Here is a 12212-nt window from a genome sequence, read left to right on the forward strand (position 1 = left end):
CCAGGTTAAAATATTTATGATTTTTAAGACAGAAATCTGTTTCCTTGTATAAATACTTCACCCTGATATTGCAGACTGAAAGAAGAAAGGGAGCCTAAAATAGCTCTTTTTCGTCTTGAATTTGCCAGCTTTTCTGAGGGTGGTTTTTTCTATTTATAGTGAAGTATCGGCTGCATACCATATTTAAGAAGACAAGAAAATGTTACTTTCCTGCTTCGTGTTAATTTAGCATTTTAAAGCATTCCAAACATGAATAAGTTTTTAAAAGTCTCATTACCCATCCTCCATTCCTCCTCAATACTTTCCTTCTAGTTTAGGTTACCAGTTTCTAGAACATTCCTAATCGTTTTATCTTGAGTTGTTTTTGATCCATTGTTCTTTCATGGTCTTTAATTCCCTCAAACCATTCAGCTATGTGAACTGCTTCCCTTAAGTGTTTAATTTGTGGAGTGTGATTCATAGCAGACCCGTGGATGAACCATTTCCAACCAGGAGACCACTGTTCTGAGGCTCACCTTTCTGGCCTGAATGCATGCAGTCTGGGCCAGGACATTTCCAGGCCACAGTAATACTGAGTCTTGATGCTTAGTCCAGTGTACTCTGGTATTAAAGTAGCTCTTGGTCCTACATTTTCATACTTTGCAGTATTAAGGATCTTCTGGCCTGTTTTGTTTTGTTTTTTCCTAGTTTAACTAAAAGTATCCTTTTTTCCTAACATCCCCCCACAAGTTCTCCTGCTTTAAATGAATGGTGATGTAGGTACCAGTCTGACTCTCAGATTTTTTTTTCTACTCCAGTAGAAATATCTTTTATTAGCCTTTCTGGTTTTTTTGTTTTGTTTTGTTTTTGGTCCTTCCTGAACTGGTTTGTTCTTGCCATTCTGCTGTACAGAATCCATGGTCATCTTTTCTCCATCTAAAATCTTTGGACACTTCCTTCATAGAATTTGGTTCTTTTACTCCTCCTTCCTGTTACATACACCTTTGATACACTGTGCTATGACTTTACTCTGTATTGCCTGAGAAGGAATTAACTTGGTGGCCAACTTTAAAATTTCATGAATTTCTCATGATATTTTCCTAGGGCCTCATAACTGTTAATACTTGCAGCTTTGGGCGAACAGATGTGTCTGTTACGCACTGATTTAGTCTCACAGCAGTTGTTTTACTTCTTTGCTGCATAGAAACCATTTTGATGAATCATTTGGCCTGGTCCTGTACTATCTCATACAAAGTCTAGAAGAATGTCCAGCGGACATTGTGCTGGGGGTCAGGTACCTGCATTTCCACTCCCTTCTCATCAACTACTCTTATCCCTGATAAGCAGAAGGTTTATATTCTGATTCTTAAGATGTATTTTCCTGTGATTTGTGAAAGTAATGCTCATGCTGTGTGGCTTTGCACATGGGACCTGCTGAGTGCCATTGACAGCTGGGTTTGACCCATATCACAGCATGCAGTCATCTTTGTGTTACATGGTGATCAGGGGGTGAGGAATTCACTTAGATACAGTAATTACTGTAACTTATCTAGCCAGTCCAAGTTTCTCTGACTCATTTTATTCTGTATCTATAAACAGATTGGCTGTTAAGAGTTTGTCACTCTCTGGCATGGAATGGTAATTAGAGGCTCTGGATCTTGCTCCTGCACAGATAACTGGTGTTCTCTCTGCTTCTCCCATCCTTGCCATGGGAGAGGCCCTTGAAGAGTGTGTTCAGTTTTGTGTTGCACCCAGAGGAAGGAAGGGTGCCAGGTGCTCTGGTTCCTCCCATCTGGGTGTTCAGCCTTGGAGGGAAGGAAGGCCCCGGAACTCTCGCTGCAGTAAAGAAGCCCTAGAACATCTTCTCTTCTGTTCAACAGGAAGAGTCAGTTCTTCCAGGAAAACAGAGATCACATTTCTTAAGCCAGACGTTTCCTTCAGATTCATTCACAGATTTCCCCATGCTCTTCCACACACCCCAACGTAACAAACTAGGTTTACATTCATAGGAACTGGGCGTTAGCTCTAGACCAGAACATAGAAATGTATCACAGTTTGCTCCTTTATGTCTGAACCTCCTTCTTAGGTTGGGAAAATTGTCACTGTACATTTGAGTCATGTCTTTATAGGTAAGGGACGTGGAGTACACCTAGACAGAAGGTTTGCCAGCACAAGCTATCTTATCACAAACTATGTCCCTTTATCTTGCTTGCAAAATAAATGTCCCAGAGGCCCCTGATGGCCTGTTGCGTCAAGCAGAGGCTGGAGGTCCACATGAGGTTCCTTAGGAGTGGTTATTTATGAGAAACATTGAAGGACGTTGGTCACTGGTTTCAGATCTGGGGACTACATGACAGTGATGAATCTCAGGAAGGGTAACTACACTCCCATTCATGAAGGGTTCGAATGCAAGGCACATAACAGTCGTGATTCATAGCAGTTTGTAAATCTTGCCAGGTATGTGTGGCTTTCTTGGCTATTTGCTACTTGTTGCTCTTTTTTTCAGTTTATATTCTCTACACCTTATTTCAAGTGGTATAATTGAAAATGCTGTAGGATTTCTATGTTTCATATATACTTTCCATAGGACAGAAGCCACTGCTATATATTCATTCTTAGTTCTTATTTAGGCCTAAAATTGTATTTATTTGGATGGGTCTAGATTTCTGAGTGCAGTAATGATGATGTGAAGAAATTGAGGGGAGAACGCTTGGAGGTGATGTAGTGCACAGGTGATTGGGAGGGAGAATTTCTAGAAACTGCAGAGTAGTGATACCAGCTGGGCAGACAAATCCTTACCATACGCAAACTGCCCTACAGTTTATGCTCTACCTCTGGACCACATCTCCAGCCCCAGGCCTTATACTTTAGAGAATCAGTTTTACTATGTTTTGTCTTTTCTTGAATTTCTCACTCCAGTTTCCTTCTCAGTCAGAAGGCCACAGTCTGCTGGCCATCTTGTCCTCCTCTCTGAAGCCCTGCCTTTACCACTTCACTGCTGGCGCTAGCGTTTGGCACTGGTGAACCCTAGGCTCTGCAGCAGGCTGCCTCCTCTTGTGTCGTTTGTACTCCCCACCTCATGCCATCCTTCTTCCTGGGCCTGGCAGTGGAAGGGTGAGTCTGGGAAAGAGATGCCCTGCGCTGGAGGTGTGAGGACCATGGAGCTGGAACCAGCAGAGGGAGTGCACCGCCGAGTCAGGGTGACCAGTGCCCAGAGCAGTCCACTGGCAGCAGGGCTCCAAGGGCAGCAGGTGCTGGGCACTTGTTGTGTGCAGGCGCTAACGGGGATGCTTTGTGTGTCCTCAGCACAGCCTGGGGTGGGGACCGTTTCTCCCCTCTCCCCTCATAACGGGGATGCTTTGTGCGTCCTCAGCACAGCCTGGGGTGGGGACCATTTCTCCCCTTCATAGGTGAGGAGACAGGCGCCAGCTTCCTTTCCAAACCAGACTTGGGTTTACACCAGGTGAGTAGTCTGGCCTCACCTGTGAGCCTCTGTGCTTTGCGGCCAGGGAGTATATGGTGTAAAGAAGACCAGGAGAGTGAGTACATGTAAAATAAAGACCCTTTCAACTTAGCTACAGTTGGCTTTCATTGTTCTGCAGAATCAGGTAAATCCATTAGTGTATGAGGTAGTAAACGAACTTGTGTGTGAACAGCCAGTTATCAAACCCCTTGCACTTTACACCTTAGTCTTCAAACCAGGATGCTCCTTCTTACCTACTCCATGGTAGTTAGACAGTTTTTAAAATTTATACTTTTGTTTTGAAGTAAACTATGGGTTTATGTGATTTGCAAAAATAGTAGAGAACAGTCCTGTGTGCTTTTGTCCATTCCCTGTGCTTTCAATAGTAGAGTCTTCATTAATCCAGTTTGTCATTAATTTTTGGTGTGAGGATTGAACCCAGAGGCTTCTCATATATACACTGTGCCATTTGAACTGCATATGCTGCAGGCCCTAGCATCATTTTTTATTCTTTTCTGTTGTGATCTTATTAGATAACTTTCTTATTCTTTCAGTGTTCTTGCTAATACATTCTTAAATTATTTCAGCTTAATCCAAATTATTTTTACTATCTAAATTATGCAGGAAACTTAGATCACTTTCCCCTGCCCTGTGCGCCTCAGTTCTTTTCTCCGTTCCATTGGAACAAGCTTTCTTATCTGGGAATTTGCTTTATAGTTTTTTCCATGCTTCGGGCAGTGTTTTCCTTCACTAGAATCTAAACTCTATTATTAAGAGGAGCATTTGATGGGGAAAACTGGTCAAGATTTTGTTTCTCTTGAAAGGTCTTGACTTCACCTTTATTTTTGGGAGGGTGTTTTAGTGGGAAGAGAATGAAATGTATATAGGAAGTTAATTTTCTTTCAGAATACGGTCATTAATAGTGACATCGCTCTTCATTAATAATGACATCGCTCTTCCTCGCTCTTACTGTCTCTGTTTTATTACTCCATGTTGTACATTAGTGTGGTTTTAGCTGGGGTTTTTTGCTTTTTTGTTTTATTGTTTTTTACCCTCCTCTTTGAAGTTGAACTCCCAGCTGATGTTTCTCTGTTTTGGAATATATTACCCTTCCATTGTCATCTTCTGTGCTGTCCTTCTGTGATTCCAATTGTAAATTTTATCTTTTATGCTGGCTTCTGGTTTTCTCTTAAATTCGTTGTGGCTAAGTCCAGTGTTTGTGCTATCTAGGGCATGTGTTTTTATTGATTGCCAGATTCATAATAAAATATTGATGCTCCAGGTGAAGGAGCGTGGTTGAGCTTTCCCTTGTGGGGTGAAGGGAATGGAGAACTGGATAATGAATGAAGATAACTGGGTGGCAGATTTGGTCAGCCTCCTCCACCTGGAGCACCCCGCTTCTGCTGGCATAACTTTCTAGCTCTTTGGATTGAGAGAGCTTGATAATCTTTATTGTCACAACCCAGAGTTTGCAGAAATTTCTGTTCTTCCTTAAAACTACCTCCTTAACCTCCTACCCTGTGCATCTTAAAAATTTACCAGATGTCCTGAGGTGGTTCCTAGCTTTACGTTTATAATCCTTCAGGTTTCCGTCAGTTTCGACAGGAATTGTAAGACACCCTTATATGTTTGGGATTCAAGTCTCTCACCTGTATGATTTCCACATAATTTCTCAAGGACTTCAGGTTTTATTTTGACTTTGTTTTTCCTTTCCAATATCAGGGATAAATTCAGTGGTAGGTCTTTTCTCTCCCTACCCCGCTTGTTTATTTTAAGACAGGGTCTCACTTTGTAGTTCAGGTTGGCCTCAAATTTGTGGTGATTCTCCTGCTTCAGCCTCCCAAGTGCTGGATTACAGGCATGCATCACCATGCCCAGCCGTTGTAAGGTGTTAAATTTGGATCTGTGATCCACTGAGTTCACTTTTGTCTATTATGTGAGATGTGGATATGAATTCATTCTTTTGTACTTGGATGTCCTGTTGTCCTGGTACCATTTGCTGACCCATCCCAACTCACCTTTAAAATCCTTTATAGAAGTGCTGTTGTATAGTGAAAAATAGGCAGAAGAGAATAATGAATCTATGTACCTGTCACCCAGCTTTGGTTATCAGCCTCTTACCTGTCTTGTTCTGTGTTGGTTTGCATTTGACCTGCTGCTGTGAACCCTCTGTGAGCTCACAGGTCCATTCTTAGCTTGAGTCTGTGACTTTTTAGACCTCATGGTCTCTGGTTTTCTGGACAGGAACTAGAACATCCTGCAGTAGCATGTATAGAACATAAACTTTTGGAATCCTTTATTTCAGACAATGTTTTATTCTGTACTCTGAATTGATTTAAGTTGCATGAAATTTTGTTTGTTTATTTGTTTGTTTTTTGTTTTTTGAGACAGGATCTCACTATGTAGTTAAGACTGACCTGGAACTCACTATGTAGTCCAGGCTGGTCTCGAACTCACAGTGATCTTCCTGCCTCAGCCTCCCGAGTGCTAGGATTACAGGCGTGCGCCACCATGCCCAGCTTATGAAATTTTGTTTTTAAATTCATTATCCCTCAGATATGGGAAAGCATTTTACCATTGTCCTAAAAAACCTAGTTTAGCTTTTAAGAATCTCATACAGTCCAAAATTTTTTGTATCCTGTCTTTTTTGTCGTTTATTGCCTGTTTGGAAGTTTATAGAATTTTTTTTCTTTGTCTTGTGTTCTTAAATTTCCATTGATGACCCTTTCAATTTGAAAACTTTTTGAAATTGTTTTTAGAGACAGGTTCTCACTATGTAGTTCAGGATGGCCTTGAACTCACTGTGTAGTCCAGGATAGCTTCAAACCCATGATGATCGTCCTGCTTCAGCTTCCTGTGTGCTGGGATTATAGTGTTGTGTCGCTGTGCCTGTCAGTGATCTAATGTTTTGAGAGCACATATTTTGGGATTTATTATTTAGTAATACATGGGGATAGCTCCATATTCTTACATAAATCCCAGGAAAAGACATTTTTTTCCAGTACCATCAAGTTTCAAGGGATCAAATTTTCATAAAAATTACCTGCAAATTAGTGTTATTCCTCTCAAAGGAAAGGTTACTGGTGGGTGGGGTATTTGGCTCAGTGGTTTTGCCACCTGCCTCGCAAGCACAAGGGCCCAAGTTCAGTCCCAGTACCAAAAAAAAAAAAAAAAAAGTTTACTTGAGGCTGGCTGGCAGAAATGAGATGACTTTCTCTGTACTTGAACCCTTTTTTTGTAGCATTTCAGTTTTGTGTCATGAATGTTTATTATTTGAAAATATAAATTTTAGCGCCAGGGATTTTGCTCAGTGGTTCCGCTGCCTGCCTTGCAAGCACAAGGACCCAAGTTCAATCCCCAGTACCAAAAAAGAAAAGAAAATATAAATTTTATTATAGTATACTCCTAACAGGCTTATAATTATGTGATATTTATTTAAACTTTTGGTGTCCTTGAGATTGCTCATGGTAGTTTAGGGAAGCAAACATGATTGATTATAAATGCTGTGAAACCTTCTCATCATTCCCTTCTGTTTACATTTCTGAATCTTCATCCAGACGGGTCATCATAACGTGAAATAAAACTCTTATTTCCCCCCTTTGAACTGTTAAAAAAAAGAAAAGTGAGGTTCTCATATAAGTGTTTTAACTTAGTTTAGCTCCCAAAAGCTCCTATTAAATGCTTCCTACGTGATAGGTCAGTAATTATGGTAACCACTCCGTGCTGTTTGTTATATAGCTTGTACAAGCAGAGGGGCACATAAGTTCTGAAGGGCAGTGAAAATGGTTTTGGAAGTGGTTGGAAAGGTCCAGGTGGGGTCTGTAGCACACAAAACTGACCTTTGCAAGTAATCAGGGCCCTGGCCACTTACAGACAGTGTGACGCCACCTTCTTTGTCCTGCTTGATAGACACAAGGCCTGTGTAGGACTCACCATCAGGCTTGTGCAAGAGCAGGGCAGCTTTCCTGTGTTCACTTTTGTGGGTCTGGGCCTCTTCCTCAAGCTCTGGGTAAGGCTGTGTTTAGTCCTTCTCACACTCAGTCTGATCACCACAGAGTAGAGAGAGGCCTTGGATCTGGGTGTCATCTGGGCGTTGGGGAAGTTGGAGGGGAGTGAAGGATGATAAAGGGTGGGAGGTGAGGGTGTGGCTACCTGGTCCGCCTCTTGGCCCAGCAGAGTCCTAGCTCACCTGCCTTCCCTCAGGTTCCTAACAGGAGTTTACTGTGGGAGGATTTCCTGCAGTCCTCTGAAAAGGTTCGGTTATCACCAGAAATTCAGGGGCGGTGGCATTTTTTAAACTGAAATGTTTGATAGAAACATACAAAGTGGGCATCTGAGGTATATTTTGACTTAATAAGTTCCATTTTGAATAGGAATTAGCAATTATTTACCTAAATAATTTGAATTTTCCTTCGCCCTTAGCACCTGGCTGCTGTGGAAGAGAGAAAGATCAAGTCTCTGGTAGCTCTGCTGGTTGAGACACAAATGAAGAAACTGGAGATCAAACTTCGACACTTTGAGGAGCTTGAAACTATCATGGACAGAGAGAAAGAGGCTGTAAGTAAGGGGGATCCCACTTTGTTGTTTTAAGAGTTAAACCATGGCCACTTTCAGAAAGGCAAGTTAGGTAATCAAAATGGTGGCCTACTCCATGGGTCTTTGTAGCTCTTTTGTTATTTTGTCTGACTTGTCTTTTCCAAAGGATTATCACCCAGTGATTATAAAGAAAAGGAACTATTTATTATTTTTTTAAGGTAGCAAGGTTTTACATTTTATTAAAGGTGAGAAAAGAAATGCTCTGTAGAGTGAGTGCTGGCCAATTAAAGTAGGAAAAGAAGTATACTCTGCAGGGAAAGAGCAGGCCACTGAAGGAGCTTGCAATGGCCCCGAGGCCAATGACTGCCATCTTTTTCATCCCCCATTCTGACATCAGGTCTAGGTCAGCCTATCAGAAACCCACTTGACTTAAGGCTAGGCCAAGGAATTGAAGGTAGTACTTTGATTTGGTAGCAGATACTGGGTTTGTCCTAGATCTCCATGATTGGCAGGCCACACCCACTTGCACAGCCAGCTGGCCACGCCCTAATCTCCTGCCTCATTTCCCCCCTGAGAAACATAAATCCCCATAATGCTTTCTGGGCTGCTGAGAATGTGGGAGCCTCTGTCGTCATTTACCTGCCTTCGGCTGAAAGGAGCTGTAGGCCTTACGTATGGGGGATTATGTTATCTAACAACTTTGTGATGTTGTAGCTCACTGGCTACGTTGAAAAAAGTTTAAAAACAAGAACAAAAAACCTGGAGCAATACTGGAGTCATGTATTTTGAATAGGAGCCCCATGTCTTCCACAAGTTCACAGAAATAGTTTTCTTCTTTTTGGTACTCTTTTTTCCCTCAGGCAGTTCAGGTGGGGCTGGCTTTATCTGTGACAACCAGTATCACCCAGGGTTCTTTACAGGACATGGAGATATCTGTGGACAGGGGTGTTGCAGATTGCTGCAGAGCAGGAGGTGAGGGTTCTCCCCTCTCCAGGAGCAGGGACGGTCAGCGCTTCCATGCCACAAGTCAGGCACGTTGGCTGCCTGACACAGCAGGGTCCAGTCAGTGGCTTGGTGTACTTGTATCCCCAGTGTCATTTCCTTGTGTTCAAAGCAAGAACGATTTGCCTGATTTGCCTTGGGCTTTCCTTTGAACTACTTGGATATGTTTACAGTATTGCCAGTTATGACAGCCATCATTTTGCCTCCCCCCCGCTCAGTCCGTCTCCTTTTATCCTCATCTAGATCCCAGTTGTTGGATACAGTAAAGGCTGTGTCCAGCAGTTAGATCATAGGGGTCTGGGGCACAGCAAGTGACCAAGACAAATTAGACATCTTGCCACAACAGATCAAAAATAAGGGTCAAAATTTGGAACCCACATGCAAAACCTATCCAGATCCTTTGAAAATCAGCCTAACCTTTCCTTACATTATTGAATATCTGCCACTGAAAAAGAAACCTGGACTCAGGTGGTACTCTCTACTCATGGGACCTCTCTAGGGGTAGGGTGAGCTGTGAGTTAGAAGACTAAGAAATCTTGTTAGGTTCTTCTAAATCATCCCATAAGAGCAGCTGTTTTAAGATGACTGCGTTATTCCGCTGTTTTATGGTGCCCCATCCGACCCAGTCCTGTGGCCTGCTTTTCCTAGAACAGTCCAGTAACTCACCATAGTCCATTTTCACTTAATCTGGAGACCAATTGGATATGCATTGGGCGTTGCAGCCCCAAACTCCCCGGCTTTAATCCCACTACTTGGGAGACTGAAACAGGAAGATTATGAGTTCCAGGCCAGACTGGACTATGTAGTGAATTTAAGACCAGTCTGGACTTCATGGTAAGACTGTCTCTCCAAAATGAAACACCCCTGGCATCAAGTGACTTTACAGCTTACCTTTCTGGGTAACTGGGAGTGTAGATAAGCATTCCCAAAACTGGCCTTGTCTCTCTCTCTTTTTTTTTTTTTTTTTTTTAATTAGGCTAATTCTAACCAGCACATGCAAAATATTTTACAAGATAGTTTCTGAATAAATAACCTCAACTGAAAGTGGGAAAATGCCACGTACCCACCATACAAGGCTACTCTGCTTGAATTCTTTGGTAGTTAGCCTTTTCTTCAGCATTTAGTATGGGCTTCAGTTATGGCAGAAAAGTTCTTTGTACAGGACAGCCCCTAGCCCTGCCTAATCAACAGCAGCTCAACTGTATTAATTACTTATTTGTTTGTAAAAGTTACCCCAGTGACTGAGAACAGAAGGCATCTGTTACCACATGGTTTCTGAGTAGATGATTCAAAGAGCAGGAGAGTGAAAAGGCACCCAAAAGGAAAGCCGCAATGGCTCTTGTCACCTGAACTTGCTGTTGTGTCATCTCAGTCACACGGAGCAGGCTGGGTTCTGGAGAGGAGGCAGGGCTCAGCAAGGGTGGGTCCATACCAGCAAGTGTTATTGTTGGAGACTGGCTTAAAGACTCACCATCTCAGCCACCAGGTGACCCTTTGAACTTCAAAATGTCACCCATTCATTTCATGCCCAAGTAAGACGTAGCCTGCTCTGTAGCAGGAGTACGCTGTCCTAGAGCAAGAAAGCCACGACTGTTTCCCCCAGGACTTCCACACCCACTGTTGTGAGGATGAAGTGAGAGAAGCGCAGCATGCACCTGGTGCGTTCTGGCACCGCAGCAGCGTTCAGTAACTGTGGGTACAAGCCGGTGTTCAACAGCTGCACGTGAGACGTTTCATATTTGTAAGCTGCCTTTGGCTTTGTGAACATATATTAGGTCACTCACTATATGAAAGCATTTTTATAGATTTCCATATTTAGTCTCCAAAAATTGCGTGAGGAAACCATAAGCAAGAAATTACTGATGGCTTTGAATGTTCTTCTACAAAAATCTAGCAGTGACGCTGGGTGAAAACAGGCCATTCCTTTCTTTGTGCTCCTTGCTGATGCTACTGAAGCTTGGGTGGATAGGGTCTGACCCTCCCATCACACGGGTAGAGTGACACAGCCAGCTCACAAACAAACCTTTGTGCGGCTCTCTGTATTTATTAGCACAATATCTAGCTACTGTTCTCATTTTTAGCCCAGGGCCATGCAAAGGTCCGTCATCTTTCTCTTGTGATTCTGTCAGATAGTTGTGTGAATATGGTGGGCTATCTGGCCACCGAGCTCACCACCTAATTCTCCTGAGCCCAGGCTGGCCTCGAACTCATAGCACTCCACCTGCCTCAGCCTCCTAAGTGCTGGGATTACAAGCGTGTGCCACCATACTCAGCTCCTGCTTCACTTTTTTACCAGTTTTTACCCAGCAGGCAATATGGAGCTTTAGGGCAACCATATTTAAATTAAACATTTGGTTCTCTTACTAGATTTCCAGAATCAGATATGATGTTTCTTTTGTTATCTAACCGCTTAAACTCGGATGTTCTCTTTATGCTTAAGTAGAGTGGACCCTCAAGTTAGGGCCACCCTGACATGAACAACTTGGGTTAATTAGGTTAAAGGAAGATTCATCTGCCTCGTGTGATCTGTGGCATGTACCCAGGTAAACATCCAGATCTTGGTTGCATTGATGTACAACAAATATGAGTTACAACCAGCCTTTGGGAACCAGTTGAGTTCATAAGTCAAGGGTCCACTGTATTTAGTAATTAAGAATAAAAATTCTTATGAAGCGGTGTCAAAGTTGCACCTTGCACTTGGTTTCCTTTTCTCAGGTGTAGTGAGTCTTGGTTTTTTCTTAGTGAATGTGTCCATCCCTGACACCATGATTGGTACTTTCATTCTGAGGCCAAGCCGTCAGGGACATTGCGTCTCAGCAGGTATTCCAGTCCTTGGCCATGTTGATGGATTTTTGTGTCCCTCTGTCTTTTCCTCTTTCCTGCCCCTCCTGCTTTATGCAAATGAAGGTTGGGAGATGTGCTTTGTGTGAACTTCAGCTGCATTTGCAGCTGTGTCTGCACTTAGTGACTAGATGTTGAAAAGTGCTCTGTGTGTTCTGCTTTGGGTGCAGCTGCTTTGTCCACGCACAGTGTTGGGGGACAGGGTTTGAATGCTACAGGGGTGAATGGGGTTCAGAGCAGGGCTACAGGAGTCCTGCTGCAGAACTGGATTCCTAGAGACAGAGAGGAGTCGCAAAGGTTAATGGGTTTGATAACCTATTTACATGAGTCATTTATACTGTGCATTTTAGCTTTTGAGACTGTCCATAGTCCTGGGAAATGGAGAAGACAG

At 42.8% G+C, this 12212-nt stretch overlaps 1 protein-coding gene across 1 annotated transcript in view; it reads left to right on the top strand.

Moving 5' to 3' along the window:
- The window catches only part of Smarcc1 (SWI/SNF related, matrix associated, actin dependent regulator of chromatin subfamily c member 1), a 130090-nt gene that overhangs the window by 100419 nt on the left and 17459 nt on the right, over positions 1–12212 (top strand). Inside the window, exon 25 of the mRNA XM_010624569.2 lies at positions 7865–7999. Within this exon, the coding sequence (XP_010622871.1) occupies positions 7865–7999 (135 nt within the window). The remainder of the gene's footprint in view (positions 1–7864; positions 8000–12212) is intronic.

Source organism: Fukomys damarensis, unplaced genomic scaffold, assembly GCF_012274545.1.
Source record: "Fukomys damarensis isolate Sample0158 unplaced genomic scaffold, DMR_v1.0_HiC HiC_scaffold_12, whole genome shotgun sequence".
NCBI classification, from domain to species: Eukaryota; Metazoa; Chordata; class Mammalia; order Rodentia; family Bathyergidae; genus Fukomys; species Fukomys damarensis.